We start from the raw sequence: 19,540 nt of genomic DNA, 5'->3' as shown, positions 1-19,540 counted from the left end.
AAACAGAAACACAAGGACAGGAAGCAATGGAAACGAGCTACCAGAAAGCAAAAGATAAAATGGCTGTAAGAAGACCTCATATTTCAATAATCACCCTAAATGTAAATGGACTGAACTCACCAATAAAAAGGCACAGAGTTGCAGAATGGATCAAAAAATAAAACCCAAACATATGCTGTCTCCAGGAGACACAACTCAGCTCCAAAGACAAATATAGACTCAAAGTGAAAGGGTGGAAAATGATGTTTCAAGCAAATGGCATTCAGAGAAAAGTGGGAGTACCAGTACTACTATCAGACGAAACAGACTTCAAAATAAAAAAAGGTAAAGAAAGATACTGAGGGACATTTCATAATGATAAAGAGAATCTTGCACCAAGAAGACATAACGCTTATTAATATCTATACTCCGAATCAGGGAGCCCCGAAATATGTAAAGCAATTACTAACAGAACTAAAGGGAGAAACAAACCAAAACACTATCATAGTAGGGGACCTAAATAAGCCACTGTCGGATATGGACAGATCATCCAAACAGAAAATCAATAAGGAAATAACATCCTTAAATGCCACATTAGACCACTGGACATAATTGACATTTACAGAGCCTTCCATGCCAAGACAGCTGCTTATACATTCTTCTCTAGTGCACATGGAACATTCTCAAGGAATGATCACATACTGGAACACAGAAATAGGCTCAATAAATATAAGAGGGTTGAAATCATACCAATCATATTCTCTGATCAGTATGCTTTGAAACTAGAGATCAACTACAAAAAGAAATCAGGAAGAATCACAAATACATGGCGATTTAACAATATGCTACTGAAGAATAACTGGGTCAGAGAAGAAATAAAAAGAGAGATCAAGAGATACCTGGAAATGAATGATAATGATAGTACAACATATCAAAACTTTTAGGACATGGCAAAAGCGGTCATAAGAGGAAAAATTACATCATTACAGGCCTATTTCCAAAAACAGGAATGAGCCCAAATAAACAACTTAATGCTTCATCTTAAAATAAAATAAAATAAAATAAAAAAATAAAAAAAACAAAACTAGAATAGAAAAGAACAAATGAAGTCTAAGTTGGAAGGAAAGAAATAATCAAAATTAGAGTAGAAATAAATGAAATTGAAAACAAAAAAAACAATAGAAAAAAATAAATACAACAAAGAGCTGGTTCTTTGAGAAGGTTAGCAAAACTGACAAACTCCTGGCTAGACTCAATAAAGAAAAAAGAGAAAAGACAAATAAACAAAAGCAGGGATGAAAGAGGGGAAATTACAACGGATATCACAGAAACACAAAGTATCATACAAGAACACTATGAAAAAGTATATAACACCAAATTTAATAGCCTAGAAGAAATGGACTAATACTTAAAAAAATACAACCATCCTAGACTGAATAAAGAACTGGAAAATCTAAATAGGCTGATCAGCAGTATGGAAATTGAAACAATCATCAAAAACATACCAAAAACTAAAAGTCCAGGACCAGATGGCTTCACCAGTGCATTCTACCAAACGTTCAAAGAAAATTTAATACCTATTCTCTTCAAACTCTTTCAAAAAATCTAAGAGGCAATACTTTCCAACTCATTTTATAAGGCCAATATTACTCTGATACCAAAAAAAGAAAACTACAGACCAATATCTCTCAAGTACACAGATGCAAAAATTCTAAATAAGATACTAGCAAATCGAATACGGCAAGATATTAAAAAGACTATAAAACATGATCAAGTGGGATTCATTCCAGGGGCACAGGGATGGTTCAATATATGTAAATCGATTCATGTGATACATCACATAAATAAATTAAAAAATAAGAATCATTAGATCATATCAATAGAGGCTGAAAAAGCCTTTGACAAGATACAGCATCTATTTATGATCAAAACACTTCACAAAATTGGTATAGAAGTACCTTAACATAATAAAGGCCATAGATGACAAACTCTCAGCCAACATTATACTTAATGGTGAAAAACTAAAAACCTTCCCTGTAAGATCAGGAAGGAGGCAAGGCTGTCCACTATTGCCACTGTTATTCAATATAACATTGGAGGTCCTCGCAAGTGCAATCAGACAATAGAAAGATATAAAAGGCATCCAAATAGGAAACGAAGAAGTCAAACTGTCACTATATTCGGATGACATAATACTAAATACGCCACAAGAACACTACTAGAAACAATAAGCAAATACAGTAAAGTCTCTAGATACAAAATCAACGTTCAAAAATCCATAGCGTTCCTATACTCTAATAATGAAGTGTCAGAAAAAGAAGTGGAAAAAAATAATTCCTTTTGCATTTGCAATAAAAAGAATAAAATACCTAGGAATAAATTTAATGAAATATAAGAAGGACTTATATAATGGAAACCAGAAGACCCTATTAAAAGAAATCGAAGAAGATACAAAGACATGGAAAGATATTCTGTGTTCTTGGATTGGAAGAATCAACATAGTTAAAATGACCATATTACCTAAAGCATTACACAGATTTAATGCAATCCCCATCAAAATCCCATTGGCAATTTTTAAAGAAACAGAACAAAAAATCATCAGATTTGTATGGAAGCACAAAAGACCCTGAATTGCCAAAGCCATCCTGAGAAAAAAGAACAAGGCTGGAGGTATCACTCTGGCTGCCTTCAAATTATACTACAAAGCGACAGTAATCAAAATGGCATGGTATTGGCAACAAAAGAGACACACGGACCAGTGGAATAGAATCAAGAGTCCAGAAGTAAACCCATAATTATATGGGCAAATAATTTTTGACAAAAAAGCCAAAAATGTACAGTGGAGAAAAAAAAGCTTCTTCAATAAATGGTGCTGGAAAAACTGGAAAGCCACCTGCAAAATGATACACTGTTGTCTATCACCACACACCAAAATTAAGTCAAAATAGATTAAGGACCTGAATATATGATCTGAAACAACAAAAAGCATAGAAGAAAACATAGGAACTAAACTAAAGCACCTTGGACTTAAAGAGGATTTTATGAATTTGACTTCAAAAGCAAGGGAAGTAAAAGCTAAAATAAATGAATGAGACTACCTCAAACTGAAAAGCTTCTGCTCAGCAAAAGAAATCGTCAACAAGAGAAAGAGACAACCATCCAAATGGGAAAATATATTTGCAAGCAACATCTCCAATAAGGGCCTAGTATCTAAAATACATAAAGAACTCATACAATTCAATAATAACAAAAAAACAAATGATCTAATCAAAAAATGGGCAGAGGACCTGAAAAGACACTTTTCCCTAGAAGACATACAAATGGCTAACAAATATTTGAAAAGATGCTCAACATCACTAGCTATTAGGGAAATGCAAAGCAAAACCACAATGAGATACCATCTCACACTGGTTAGAATAGTTATAATCAACAGAACAAGTAATAACAAATGTTGGAGAGGATGTAGAGAAAAAGGAACCCTCATACACTGCTGGCGGGACTGCAAATTGGTACAGCCACTATGGAAAGCAATATGGAGTTTCCTCAAAAAAAAAAACAACTAAGAATTGATCGACCATATGATTCAGCAATCCCTCTACTGGGTCTTTACCCCAAAGACTTGAAAACCCATATCTGAAAAGATATTTGTACACCGATGTTCATAGCAGCACTATTCACAGTGGCAAGGACGTGGAAGCAACCAAACTGTCCTACGATAGATGATTGGCTAAAGAAACTGTAGCGCGTATACCCAATGGAATATTGCTCATTCATAAGAAGAGATGAAATACTGCCATTTGCGAAAACATGGATCGACCTCAAGATAATCATGCTAAGCGAAATCAGCCAGACTAAAAAAGTTGAAAATCACATGATATCATTTATATGTGGGATATAAACCTAAAAGCAACAAATGAACAGGACAAACAGAGACTCATGGACCTGGACTATAGACTAGTGGCTATCAGAGGGTAGGGGATGGGGGAGGAGGGTATAGGTAGACAGTTAAAGGGGTTAAATATAGGGGGGGAGGGGAGGGTAAAGTGGGTAAAGGGGATCAAATATATGGTAGCTGAAGGAAACTGGACTTTGGGTGGTAAACACATTATATAATATACAGATGTCAAATTATAATGTACACCTGAAAATTATATAATTGTATTAACCAATGTTACCCCAATAAACTTCATTAAAAAAATGGGAAAAAACTGAATTTTACATAGTTCTACAATACAGCGATATTTATACCTATAAATTCTAATTAAGTGTCTCTAATCTTAATCCTCAACGTGGCATTTATGTTGTTGAATTATATTTAAACAAATTCATCCTATTTTTGTGATGATCATATAGTTAAGAATGGCATTTAGCATGCTGAGATGCTAATGTGATTTTGCCCACGTATAAGTTGTTACTAACTATATTTCTCAGAAAATTAAATGTTGCAGGAGCTGTATAACATTTAAACATTATTACACTGAGAATTTAAACAAATAATGAAATTTAACTATTGTTTAAAAAGAACTTACCTTTGCAATGATTACTGACTGAACTGGGTAACAAACAGCTGCTCCTAAAGTGGCCAGTCCCAGTGGATAAGCAATTTTCTTAAGTCTAGAACCTATAAAATTCAAACAATTAAACTCTTAACAGATGCTACCAGAAACTTGATGCTTTTATAATTTTAATATTCTCTTTGTTCCCCTTTAAGCCTTCACCTTATGCTAAATTACTCTTCAGATAATAATACCAATCAAGATGGTAGCTAAAATGTCCTTAAGGGTCACAATACAATTAATACCCCTCACTTGTAACATCCAATTTAAGTATTCTCAATCTAATATGATAATTATCTATACTAAGGGGGTTGATGATTTCTTCTTTTTTAAAACTAGGCATTTTTTCATGTCCTAAACCATGTTAAACTGAAATGGACTTTCTTTATATATTCTTTTTTGATTAAGTGTTTAGGAAGATAAAAGATCCAACTGAGGTATCAGCTAAAGACTTAAAAGGTACTCACTCCTTCATGTCATTGATTTAGAATACTGAAATAATTTAATAATTTCAAGTAACGTGAGTTAATTCGCTTTTAAAAGTGTCTTAACTAAGCACGAAGGGTCATTTTCAAACTTTTTTTGACAACGAAATCCTTTTCAGAAAAATATTACAAATAGAATCTCACTAGGAATTTCATATAAAACCTATAAATCTGAAGCTACTCTGGTTAGCTTGTGGGAAGGAAGCCCAGTATTGAGCCCTGCGTGCATGGCTTTTCTCTTTTCCCCATACCCCTCTAAATGATTTAATGGAATCCTAGGTTGTGCAGAATAGTTTGAAACTCACCACTCTAAATCATAGCCTAGTTCCAACAGACCGTTGGTTCAAAACCATATGTATTTTAAAGGCTTGTCTGGGTACCTAGACTCTGTAAATATGATTTGGGCAAGTAGATGATGGAATTTCTAATTGGGATAAGTACTTTTATTCTCTGGAACAGCTCATATAATCCTTAAATATGAAACAGCCTATCTTATATATCAATAAAGATTAATGTGAAAAAACCTGGCAATGTTTGCAGGCAACTTTACAATTTAGGGAAGGTTAAAAAAAAGAGAGAGAGAGAAATTTCTCTGTCTGGTTTAATTTATTGGTGAAGAGACCTTCTACAGTCTCGTCTACAATAGACTGCACTTGTGTGAGGTGGTAGGTACGCTGCTTCAATCTCTAGTTTAGCTTTTCTTTAGATAGAGACTAGATTTTGTGGTACTGGTAAAGAGGGTATAGGTATATTAAAACATGCCCTAGGTTGCTCCTTTACTCTAGTCCTGATCACCATTACTTTAGTATCTATAGTTTGGCTCTTGACTGCACTGACATGAAATCTCTTAACATAGGTTTCCTTGACTCAGTCAAACTGCTGCTCCTAAACTGGGAAGGTGCCAGTTTTTCCTTGATGTATCATTTTAAATATTAAAAAGACTTATATTCACCCTCCCTTACTTGATATGAAAGATCAATTTACAGTAAATTATATTTCATTTGGGTTCAATAATCCTAATCTAATAACCAGGAAAGAGCTCTAGATACAGTCATGTTTACAATGTACTTTATACTATATTTACTATATACTATATTACTGAGTGATTTCCTTTCTCTGGACCTCTATCTGTAGCATAACAGGGTTAGAGTAAGCCAAAAGCTTTCAAACTTTTCTGACTATGATTCATATTAAAGAACAAAATTTACATTGAGCTATGACCTATCACACACACTCACCCTCCCCCCCTTCTACTGTCCCTCTCCCCATTGAAATGTTTCATGATATTTATCCATACTGAATACAAAACAGTATATTTGCTATTCTCTATTTTATTTTTAATAAAATGCTTCCTGAGATCTAGTATGTTTATTTCACTATCTACTAATAGGTTAAGATCCTCAGTTTGAAAAACACTGGGCGATATTATTCTAGCTCTGACATTTGGAGATACTGGGAATGACCTAAAGAACATTTTCTCTTACAAGAGGATTATGAGTTTCTCACTGAGAATTAAGTAATATGTTTTGGCCAATTTCCTTCAAAATTCTTTGAAGTCTTATTGTTACATATGGTAATCTTAGTTTTCAATTTTTTTCCTAATAAAAAATTTATAATGTATAAGTTGTTCATGGTGTTAGAAAAAAAAAATGGGATATAAGGAGCCATTAATGTTAGCTATAGGAAGTGTAAGGTCTATTGGGATGAGATATATAGCTAGACTTAGAATATTGGAATGTTCGTATAATTTACAGAGGTTTTGTATCTAATTAGGTGTACTAGAGTTGAAGTTACTTTAAGGACTGGGCAAACTAATCATAAAGTTATCTGATATCAGATTCCAGACTGGTTCAGAGCTGTGACATCCAACCACATGCAACTTAGTTTGGGAACAATGACTAGCAACTGAGTTGTGGAATGTAACCAAAATGGCTACTTATAAGAAAACTGTATCAGCTTAGTAAGGGCTTGGCTGAGGAGGGGAGACAATAATGCCTGCTGAAATAATAACTGAATAATTGCAGGTAAAGTGAGATAATTCCTTTCTAAAAGTGTCTTAACTAAGCATCAAAGGTTTCCATAACCAGGGGTGGAAGATGGGCAAATATACAATTCATTACATGCTTATAAAAGAGAGTTATTTAATGGTGTGCAGAAAGAGTTAACACAGTATGCCCGAGACTGCCATTGGTAGAAAGGCCTGCTTGCAAAGCTGGCCCTTAGCTATTTGAGAACTTGACTGGTAAGCAGTTCCCTACACTAATAGAAAACATTCCCTGATTGATTAGAGTGGTGCTCTGATTGATAAGAGTGGTGCTCTGTGCCTAAACTGTTTGTGCAAGTAATGTGGTTTATGCTGAACAATTACTTTACTTCTGGAAGTATGAAAATTTGGTAGATGCTATACAAACAGTGCTTATGTGAACAGTCCCCAGAAATAACCTTGGTAACTTGAGTCTCAAATGGGCTTCCGTGGTTGATATCTCATCCATATTGTCGCAAGTCATTAGTAGAAGACTTAAGTGCATCTTATATGACTCCACTGGGAGAGGACTCTTGGAAGCTTGTGCCTGGTTTCCTCTAAGCTTTGCCTCTTGTGCCTTTTCCCTTTGCTGATTTTACTTTGCATCCTTTCACTGTAATAAACTTTAGCCATGAATATGACTATAGGCCGAGTTCCTGAGTCTTCCTAGTTAACTGTCAAACCTGGAGGTGGTCTTGAGGACCCTCTACACAAGTGGTATAGTGGGAAGGAAGGACAAAGTTGGTAGAGATACAGAGTGAAAAGAGGGAGAAAAGAAGTCAATATATCAAGTCTCATGTGCTAAATGAGAGTAGTGAGTGAGTTGTCTTTTTTCTAAACTCCATTCTGAGTTGGCTGATGTCAGTTCCAGCGATTTTGTTCAGGATGAGACCAAGAGGAAATACAGATTTTTCTGAGATGTCAGTATCTGTGTCTCGAATCCTTAATATAGCCCCTAGAATATGGGTTGTCATGATTAAGCGGGGAAAAGTAGTTTGAGTGGTTAGTACATATTCTTACGTTAATGTAAAATTCTCAAGATCTTTTTTTTGATAGCTAGAAACTCTTAAGATCCTTAGAAAACAGTTATCTAGAAAATGAGAAACAAAATGATAAATTCCAATTTTAATAGGGCCAGCTATATATTTTTAAAATTTTATTCTTAAATGATCATATAGGAAATTCAACTATTTTGGTATACAGCTCTATCAATTTTAATATATGTATAGAATCATGTAACCACCACTACAATCAGAATATGGAACAGTTCTATTGTTCCTAGAAACATCTCATGTTATCCCTTTGTAGTCACATCTTCCTATTCCTAACTCTTGGGAACCACTGACCTGTTCTTTGTCACAATAGTTTTGTCTTTTTGAGAAAGTCATATAAGTGAAATCATACAATATGTAACTTTTAAAGACTGGTTTCTTTAACACAGATTCATCAAGATCATTGCGTATGTCAATGGTTCATTTCTTTTATTGCTGAGTAGTATTCCTTTGCACAGATGTGCCACAATTTAGTTTATCATTAAAGACATTAAGGTCATTTCCAGCTTTTGGCTATTATGAATAGAGTTGCTATTAACATTTGTGTATAGGTTTTTCATTTCTCCAGGGTAAATACCCAGAAGTAAGATTACTGGGTCTCATGGTAAGTGTATTTTTAACTTTACAACAAACTGTTGTCAAACTATTTTCCATAATGTCTACCATTTTGTATCCCCACCAGCAGTGTATGAAAGTTTCAGTTTCTCTACATTCTCGACTACACTTGATATATTTACTCTTTTTAATTTTAGACATTTTAATAGTTGTGTAATGGTATCTCACTGTGGTTTTCATTTGTGTTTCCAATAACTAATGATGTTGAACATCTTTTGGAATAACTATATTTTTGAAAACACGAAAATTTTTAAATAAAAGTAAGCATGCTGTACTATAGAATCTAAATATTTTACTGTAGCCTATCCTAATAATATTCAATAAAGGATATAAGGATTTCCCGTGACAGTAAAATTCATTAATTAATACAATGGAATTAAAAGAGAGAATTTATCTTTTTAAACCCTACCTTTTCTTGCTGAAACCAAGCCTGCCAATCCTGAAACTGTAATCACTCCAATTTTCGGAAGAAAATCTCGTGGTGGATTCTTCAGATAAACATATGCATCTCAAGAAACCAGTTAAAAATTAATATAAATGACTTACTACAACTGGACATTCTATATAGTTACAATGCAAAAAAGTTAGAGATTTGTTAAGATAATAGCAGATGATTTAAACACTGTTCAAAATGATGGCTTGAGCAGCAACTTAAAAAGCTAGTTAAAATAGTTACTTGGTTATAAAATAAAATCTTCCTTCCATAGCTGATTTCTTGATATTTGTTTTCTTAATCATACAGGAAGTTATTACTTTTCAATGAAATATGATGCTAGAGTGCACACTTTAATATGGATTACTATAAGGTAAATTCTTGATTATGTATGCATTATATCCCTATAATGGAAATGCTTCTGGACTTAACTGCTCAAACATTGGTAGGATCTGGTAAGAACTGAAGTAGACAGTTTTTTAAGGAACTCTAAATAATAGTTTAGTGATACATACAGCCACTAGACCCTGCTTGTAACCTCAGAGCAGCCGTTGGTCTTGGTTAAAACCAATGATCAGGATGAGAAGTGAGCCTAGACAAAAAGTAGATGGAGAGTGGGCAGAGTCCAGATTTCTTGTTTTTTTGTTTTTGTTTTTTAAATATATTTAAATTGTTTCTGGTTCCATGCAGTCCAAAAACACACTCCTTTATCATAGTTAATTATTTAATGGCAATCACTTATATAATATCCCTAAAGATTGATGACAACATATCCCTAAAGATTGATGAAGAATATCATTTGGATTAATTCTTACGTACATTAAATAATGATAATACATATACAGATCATCAACATCATGGAGACATTTAAAATTTTACCTGATCCTTGTGTCCTCTATACACATTTATTTTGACTACTGGCTTAGGCCAAAAATATTAGGAAGTTATATCTGCTGCTAAACATCATTACCAAACTAAAGACTTAAATACAATTGCTTTCCAACATTAGCTTAAATATTCTAGGGTAGCTGATTGGTATAGTGTTTCCCAGCAATCAATAGCAAAAAACTGTATATTTTAACAGTAAGTAAAACTTATTTAATCTAATTGAGAACAATGGAGACATTTCTAATTTATGCTTTATGAGTATATAATATAAAACAGATCTCGGTTTGATCCAGGTGCTGTCACTTACTAAGTGACCTTGGTAACCTACTTAATCTTTCTAAACGCCGGTTTCTTCATCTGTAAAATGAGAATAATTATAATACCAATAGTAACAAGAATTGCTATAAAATTAAATTATTTAAAATGCTTATCATAGTGCCTTAGCATAAAATAGCTAAGTAAATAATAGATACTATTGCTTTGTTATTATCATAAGTTGCTATATAGAATATCTTCTCATTTAATAAAACAGGATAATAGATAACATACCATGTTTATTTTTCTCACATTTAAACCTTCCAAGTAAAAAAGACAATAGAACATTCCTAATAATGAGTGGTTTACTCACCTACCTTTTCCAAATTGTACTGTATCCATTATCCCATTTTTCACAAAGATATAAACACCCTAAGCAAAAAGGAGCAAAAAAGGACATCTGCATTGTTGAAGATGTTGATAATTAGATTAATCATCTATATCTCTGAGATTATATTAAAACGTTGACTTAGCATTGCACCCAAATCTAAATCTAGCTTTCCTATTTATTCACTATGAGGATACTTGTTGAACTTAGCTTCTTTTCATTTCTTGCTTTTTATTCTATTTAACACAGATAATACTTGTTTACTATTTTCCTCATATAAATGGGTAAAGTAATGCTTATAAAATAGTCAGAGTAGCTCAGATAAAAGTTATTGCAGGAATACAAAAATTTATCATCTTGTTTTACAATGGCCTAGAAAATCAATGGAATTTAAATAAAGCATGAAGAGAGGTATATTTCAGCTTAGAATAAGTAACATCTTATCAATAAAGATGCAGCAGCAACAACAAAATGATTTGTGGAGAAAACAATAACAAGAAGCCTAAAGAAAAGTTCTTCATCTTCTCCCTTTTTTAAAAAAATGTGCATTAAAATGAGAAAATAATTTTAAAGAGACATTTATCTCAGGATAGAAATCATCTTACACAGGCTAATGTTCATCTTGTTTTTAAATAGGAACATAAATTCCCTACAAATCAAGATTAAATGAACCCATTGGAGGGATTAAAGCTTTAAACCAATTTTTTCCTTTTATCTGTTTCTAACTAATTTATTTTAATCCAAGAAGTATCATTACACATATTTATTGAGTGATAGGTTCTATCTCAATTACACCAGAAGAAAAATGAAGGCATGAAATAATTTACCCATAGTAATTGCCCACAGACATGTTGTACTCTATTGAAGGAACCAGAAAACACAATCCAAATATATGGTCTGCTTCTCTGAACTAGCTGCTAGCAAATCATGGGATAAAAACATCAAAAGAGGTTTTCAAAACAAAGAAAATAAAAAATGAGTATATTAGAAAGGAAAGAAATAAGTTATTGCTATTGAGATCCTGGTATTAGTAACTTTGTCTCAGATATGTTCATGGTGATCAGACATGTAGAGGTTCATCCTGTTCATCATGGTTTCAAGCTGTACAAACCAGCATAGCGACTGAGCTACTTCCCTTTAGGGACTGTCTCTTGAGAAAATTTTACCTTCATAAAATACCTATTGACCAGTTGATTGGGAATAATGTAACTGTTGAGGAAGAAAACCAGTCACTTCTTTAGGGAAATTTTCCTTAGCTGTGTTCAGAAATTTACTTTTACTGGAGGTCACTGCTACCTAAATTTCACATCATTAAGAAGTAGGAGTAGAAATTGAATCTACCCTACATGATTCTAAGTTTAATGCAGAATGTTGAGTCAGAAGTGATTTTTAAAGAATATATTATGTTTTTAGAGGAAAATTAGAGAGGAAACATTGTTTACATTGAAGATAAAATGCATCTGAAAGTGTCCTTCTTCAACCTATTCATTTCATCATATTAACAGAACATAAAGTTCTTTCCGTCTTAAATTGGGTGACAGTAACAAGAGCAATTTAAGGATCTCTTGGAAACAACTTACCTCATTGAAAACAACTTTGAGAACACTAGGAAAATTATGTCTCAGGAGACATAAGTGTGAATCATCCAGCTGTTGGCATATAGCCTTAGGGATAGATTCAGATCCTAATTAGTTAAAATATTTTCCTCAGAGATCGAACTATTAAGAGTGTGTAGTACAACTAGTACAATTAGAATTATTTGACAGGCGAAATTTTAAAAAACAACACCGTATATTCATTAGATGTTTGATATATCTGGAATGACCAAAGTTCACAGATGTGGCAGTTCATAATATCATTAGAATTTTTTTTTAAAGAATGAATTAGAAAAAAAAAAAGCACAAAGGTTCAAAACTGGATAGGCTAGACTTGAAGAAACTCTGTGTAGTTATTAGGTCAGAATGATGAAAACAATGGTACCAGCATTACCATTATTACATTGACATTGGAGATGTTGATGGCAACACACCTTTGTTGATGTGATGATAATGAAACATCAGTATTATTATCAGCTTGTTCTACCCCTCTGCTTCTGGATAATGGTGACTGAAGGCTAAGTATTAGAACAAGGTGAATGCTATGTTGCCCAGTAGCTGACTATGGTCAAAATGGTCTATGAGGTAAACAAAAAAAAAAGTGAACATTTTGCTTGGTCAAATAAGGAACAATTCATAATTCTAGACCTTCATATAAAAGGCCAAACAATGTTTTGTAACATGCTAAGTAACATAAATGCTTGCTAAACTACTTTAATCTATGCAATATGAGTGTAGTAGATTAAACATGTCCACAAATTTTTTGCAGCTACTCGTATTGTGAAGTGGCATCTATTTTCCCTCCTTCTAAAACTGAGTTGGCCTTCGTGACTTGGTTTAACAAAAGAAGTTACTTTCTTGGACACCTGAAGATAGGTAAGAAGCTTGGCAAGTTCTGCCTAGGGCCTCTTGTAACATTTTCTATAGGAGCCCTGAACTGCCCATGTAAGTTACTTAGCCACCTTCCCTGAGAGGACATGTGGAGGTACTTCGGTCAACATTCCCAGGTGAGCTCAGCCTTCTAGCATCTGTGACATGTGGCCAGGGATGAAAATGAAGCTATCTTGGACTTTCTAGATTAGCCCATTCACCTGATAAATACCACTGAGTGACCTCTGTCAACACCACCACATGTAACAGAAGAATCACCTGTGTGAACTCTGATTAAATTCCTGATTCACAAAAATCATGACATATAATAAAATGGTTACTGTTTAAACCACTAAGTTTGAGGGTAGTTTGTTACATGCCAATGGGTAACTGGCACAATTGGAATGTAATACAAACCAGAAACCTCTAATACCAAACAATTATTAGAATTGACTTACCTTGCACCAGCCAATATAACGACCAGTTGTAGTACGGATGGAGGCAAAGCCCATTTGTAAATTACCTGGCTGCTCTTCAATGTATTTAGACTGGAGAGGTGGTGCAGTATACATAGGGAGCTAGAGGCAAAAACAAACAAAAAATAAACAACAAAAACAAAAAACAACTTCAAATAAAAAAAAAAATAGCTGAAATTACTTTTCCTGCAGTATGGCAGAAATAAGAATCCTCATCAATTCTCCTGTAAAAAACAACTAAAAATACTAATTTTTTAAAAAAAATCATCTTAAATACAGGAATGATCTGGTAAGCTGTTTATAAAGACTATTTGGAAGCCAGAAACTGAGCCCCTACACAAAAAGTAAAAGGTCAATACTGAGATGGATAAGAAAAGCAGAGACATGGTCTCATCAAAGCAAACAAACAAACAACAACAACAAAAACGAAAAACCTCCCCCTCCAGGTATAGAGATCTGAACTTGGGAGGGATCTCAAAATACAGAACTTTTCCTTGAGGAACGAGGGGTTTGTGCTCCACATCAGGTACCTCGACCCTTAGATTCTGCACAGGAGAGATGAATCCCCAAAATTCTTGGCTATGAAAACCAATGGGGATTATGTCCCAGAAAACCATGTAACTGTAGAGAACAGAAAATCCACTCATAACAGGCCTGTACGGACTCACCCAGGAACCCAGTGCAAAAATACCATTTTGAAAATTGCCTAGATCATATGGGAAAGAAACTCACTTACTAAACTTAAAGTGTATACTGGAGAGACAAGAAACTGTTGGATCTCTCTCCAAGGAAGGAGACACTGGTAGGCACCATTTTTGTGATCTCATGCTACCATGCTAATGCCGGTGCCATTTTGGAACTCTCCTTCTAATTTGCTTGTGCTGGTAGGAGTGCCCCGCTGAGAGCCCCACTAACTCCCACATTCCAGCAGCTGTGTGTTACAGCCAGGGCAGGTGAGTGGCCTGGCAACTCTCATACCACAACCACAGCTGCAGCCCTGCCACAATAGGCAGGTAAGTGTAGTCACACAGGGATTGACCCTTGAATGACTAGCTCTGGTGGCCAGGGGGATAATGCTTCTGGGCCCCATGTGATATCTTGTACGCAAGGCTGCTCCTTCAACACTAGGAAATATAGTTGATATCCCTAATAAATAGAACAAACACAAAGAGTCAGCCAAAATAAGGATACACAAGATAGGTGCCAAACCAAAGACCGAGACAAAATATCAGAAAAAGACATTAATGGAATGGAGATAAGCAATCTACCTAACAGAGAGCTCAAAATAATGGTCATAAAAATGTTCACTGAATGTGGGAGAATGGAAAAACAAAGATCTTTGACAGAGATAGAAAATATAAGAAAGTTCCAAGCAGAAGTTACAGAGCTGAAATTACAATAAATAAACTGAAAAAATACACAGGAAGGATTCTACAGCACACTGGATGAAGCAACAAAACAAATCAGCAAGTTGGAAGACAAAGCAGTGAAACTCACCCAGAAAGAACAGGTGAAAGATGAAAGAATTTAAAAACATGAAGCTGTCTTAAACAACCCTTGGGGCAACATCAAGTAGAATAACATTTGCATTACAGGGGTCCCAGAAGGAGAAGAGAGCAAGAAAGACAGAGAGGAGTTATTAGAAGAAATAATGGCTGAAAACTTTCCTAATCTGGGGAATGAAACAAATGTCTGGGTCCAGGAAACCAGAAGATTTCCAAAGATGAACCCATAGAGATCCACACTAAGACACATTATAATTAAAACGACAAATATTAAAGACAAAGAATGTTAAAAGCAGCAAGAGACAAATAAATTGCTATATAAAAGGAAAACCCCTTAAGGGTATCAGCGGATTTTTCAGTAGAAACTTTGCAGGCCAAAAGAGAATGGCATGGCATACAGAAAGTGCTGAAAGGAAAAACTCCAACCTAAGAATACTATACTCAGCAAGGTTATCATTCAGAATTGAAGTAGAGATTCAGAGTTTTCAAGATAAGCAAAAGCCTAAAATGTTCATCACCATTAAAAGAGGCTTACAAGAAATGTTAAAGGGACTTCTTTAAACTGAAGAGAAATGTCATTAATAACAAGAAAAAGCATTTGACAAAATAAAATATCCATTTCTGACAAAAACTCCCAACAAAGTGAGTATAGAGGGAATGTTTATCAACATAATACAGGCCGCACATGACAAATCAACAACTAACATCATACTCAACAGTGAAAAGCTGAACTCTTTTTCTCAAAGATCAGGAATACGACAAGGATGCCCACTATTGCCACATTACTCAACATAGTATTGGAAGTCCTAACCAGACAAAGTAGGCAAGAAAAATAAATAAAGGCCATCCAAATAAATGTAAAACTCTCACTATTGGCAGATGACATGATATCATATACTAAAAACTCCAAAGACTTCACAGAAATCTGTTAGAAATAATAAATTCAATAAAGTTGTAGGAAACAAAATCAATATACCAGAATTTGTGCTATTTCTCTACACTAATAACAAACTATCAGAATGAGAAATTAATAAAATGATCGTATTTATAACTGCATCATAAATATACATAGGAATAAATTTAACCAAATATGTCACTGAAAACTTAGACACTGATAAAAAAAAACTGAAGAGAACACAAATAAATGAAGAGACATTTTATGCCCATGAACTGGAGGAATTAATATTGTTAAAATGTCCATACTACCCAAGCAATCTACATATACAATGCAATCCTTATCAAAACCCCACTGGCTTTTTATCCTTTGTTTTGTTTACGTGGTGGAACATATTGATCGATTTACATACGTTGAACCATCTCAGCACCTCTGGAATGGACCCCACTTGATCTTTTTAATATACTGTTGTATTCGAGTTGCTAGCAGAGGATCTAAACAGACACTCCTCCCAAGAAGACATACAAATGGCCAACAGATATATGAAAAGATGCTCAACTTTACTAGCTATTAGGGAAATGAAATCAAAACCACAATGAGATACCACCTCACATCTGTTAGAATGGCTATCATCAACTGGACAAGTAATAACAAGAGCTGGAGAGGTTGTGGGGGAAAAAGGTACCCTCATACATCCTCATACATCATTAGTGGGGATGTAAATTGGTATAGCCACTAGAGAAAACAGTATAAAGGTTATTCGAAAAATTAAGAATAGAATTACCATGTGACAAAGTAATCTCTCTTCTGGGTATCTACTCCCAAAATTTGAAAACATTTATTTGTAAAGATACATGTACCCCAATGTTCACTGCAGCATTATTCACAGTGGCCCTTTGATAGATGATCGGATAAAGAAGATGTACCCATATACAAAGGAATATTACTCAGCCAAAAGAAAAGATGAAGTACTGCCATTTGCAACAACATGGATGGATCTTGGGATTATCATGCTAAGTGAAATAAGTCAGACGGAAAGGGTTGAGAACTAATGATTTCATTCATATGTGGGATATAAAACTAAAAGCAGCAATAGAACAAGACAGCAAACAAAAACTCATAGACACAGACTACAGTTTAGTGGTTACCAGAGGGAAAGGTGGGAGGCGGGAAATAGGTAAAGGTAAAAGGGGTCAAATATATGGTGACAGAAGATTTGACTTTGGGTGGTGAACACACAATGCAATAGGCAGATGATGTGTTATTGAATTGTACACTTGAAAACCTATATTAATTTTATTAACCAATGTCACCGCAATAAATTAAAAAAAAAAGAAAAGAAATAAAAGCTTGCAATTTTCGACAACATGGATAGATCTTGACACTATTATGCTAAGTGAAATACGTCAAGTGGAGAAAGACAAATATTGTATGATTTCACTCATGTTGAATCTAAAACAGACAAATGAACAAACAAAACAATGACAACAAAAAACTCATAGATACAGACAACAGAATGGTGATTACCAGAGAAAAAGGGATTGGGGGGGGGCAAAATGGGTAAAGGGGATCAAGTGTATGGTGAAAGACAGTAACTATACTTTTGCTGCTGGTCATTTTGTAGTGTATGCAGATCTCAAATTATAATATTGTACATCGGAAACTTATGTGATGTTATATACTAATTTACCTGAATAAAACAGATGTATGGTGACAGAAGGAAATTTAACTTTCGGTGGTGAACACACAATGCAATATACATATGATGTATTATTGAACTGTATACTTGAAACCTATATAATTTTATTAAGTAATGTCATCTCAATAAATTTAATAAAAAATAAAGGATCTGCCCCTTACTAACAGTAATGACAAATAAATGGCAAAACAAAAAAAAGTGGTAAATATGTGGGTAAATCTAAACCAATGAATATATTAAATAATGTTTTGTGTGTGTTTTTAAAATAGAACTCAATCCGGAGAGAGGGGGGGAGATGGCGGACTAGGTAAAATCAGGGTTCGACTCCTCCCAAGTCTGCATGGAAATTATAACCTAATTATAAAATAATCAGCATTGAGAATCACCTGAAGTCCAGCTGATAATAACATCTACACTGAAAATATAAAGGAGCCACATCTAAACCGAAGCCAGTAGGAGGGGCAAAATCACAAATCCAGCTGGATCGACACCTGCGGGTGGTGGAGGATCACTGGGAAGGAGAGTGAAGCTGCAGAGGCTCTCCTGAAGAAGTGGGGGGTCCTTGTCTCATCTAGGGGCTCCCCAGCCCAGGGAAAAGGAAATTCCAATAACTGACTGTAGAAACCAGAGGGGATTCTGGCTGTCTGGGTGAGACGGAAGGAGACTGAATCCCTAGACGTCCCTTTGAGGAACCTACGCACAGGCTTTCTGACCTGCGGACATACCCAGGACACTGGCGGTAGGTCAGAGGCTTGCATGGGATTCATTCTGAGAATGTCTGCATTACCTGGTGCCAGAATGAGAGCTAGAAGGGCAGCCACCATTGTGCCTTGGTCTGGCCCCTCTAATGGGAAATCTACAGACCCCTCCCACAGAGCCATTAGGAAGCCCTGGTCAGAGGGAATCGGCCTGCCCAAAACAACCTGCAGATTGCCTAGAGCCTTTGTTACTAGATAGCTGACAAACCCTGTTCTGATTCAGGGCCAAGCATTCCCAGCAAGTGGCCAGCTCTGTGAGCTGCATTTCTGAGACAGAGTCAGGCAGCTCACTGTTGCCAACACGAACTTGGGTGGATATCGGGGACCTGTGGACCAGTCCCAGACAGCAGCTGGTCTTGCTGTGATCTGGATCTTCTGCGGGAATGAACAGTTACAAAAGTTGCAGCAAGACTGAGGCTGTATTGATCTGATTGTCAAAATCTCTCTGATACCCTGCCCCACTCTACCCACAAATTGCCCCAGGAGGCCCACTGTCAGTGAACTGCCACAGCTCACCCCCTCCTCTGAACTCCTAATCCACACAGGCAAAAAGCTTTGGCTAGCACAGGGCGGACACTGCAAGGAAATCAGCTTCAGGCAGACCTTTGCTGCCTGCAAGAGTTGAAATACTGTGTCCGGGGAGAGCAGGGGTCTGTGGGACCGCTCCAGATGGCAGCTGGTTGCACTGTGATCTGTGACTACAGCAGGAACGCCCAGGCACAGAAGTTGCAGCAAAACTGAGGCTATGTTGGCTGGATGGACCTTGTCTCCCTGAGATCCCGCTTCACCCAAGCCACAAAGTGCCTGCAGCCCATTGACAAGCAGCCTCTTGTGCCCTGCTTAGTTGGCTCTGGGGTTCTGCAGTCAGTGAAGGCAATAGACCTTAACTAAGGCAGTAGTGAATTTTGAGGACAACAGTTGTAGATAGACCACTGCTGCCTATACGAGTTACAGTATCTCTTGAGGGGACTGTAGGGGTCTGTATTGGCTTGAAGGGCCTTGACTCCCTGAGCTCCTGTCCCATCCAATACACAAAGTGCCCACTGAACTTTGATAGGCAGCTGCCCC

The 19,540-nt window shown here is 35.5% G+C and overlaps 1 protein-coding gene across 2 annotated transcripts in view; it reads right to left on the bottom strand.

Moving 5' to 3' along the window:
- APOOL (apolipoprotein O like) overlaps nucleotides 1-19,540 on the bottom strand; it is a 78,712-nt gene that overhangs the window by 12,704 nt on the left and 46,468 nt on the right. Inside the window, exons 3-6 of one of the 2 annotated variants that reach the window (XM_011361149.2) lie at nucleotides 13,598-13,717; nucleotides 10,664-10,718; nucleotides 9,120-9,218; nucleotides 4,509-4,600 (exon numbers count right to left, since the gene is read on the bottom strand). In XM_011361149.2, the coding sequence (XP_011359451.1) occupies nucleotides 4,509-4,600; nucleotides 9,120-9,218; nucleotides 10,664-10,718; nucleotides 13,598-13,717 (366 nt within the window). The remainder of the gene's footprint in view (nucleotides 1-4,508; nucleotides 4,601-9,119; nucleotides 9,219-10,663; nucleotides 10,719-13,597; nucleotides 13,718-19,540) is intronic. The other variant, XM_023531183.1, reaches the window with a different exon arrangement.

Source organism: Pteropus vampyrus, unplaced genomic scaffold, assembly GCF_000151845.1.
Source record: "Pteropus vampyrus isolate Shadow unplaced genomic scaffold, Pvam_2.0 Scaffold63, whole genome shotgun sequence".
In the NCBI taxonomy this organism is placed as follows: Eukaryota; Metazoa; Chordata; class Mammalia; order Chiroptera; family Pteropodidae; genus Pteropus; species Pteropus vampyrus.
Note: the sequence above shows the minus strand (reverse complement) of the source record. Positions and strands in the feature narration are given on the sequence as shown.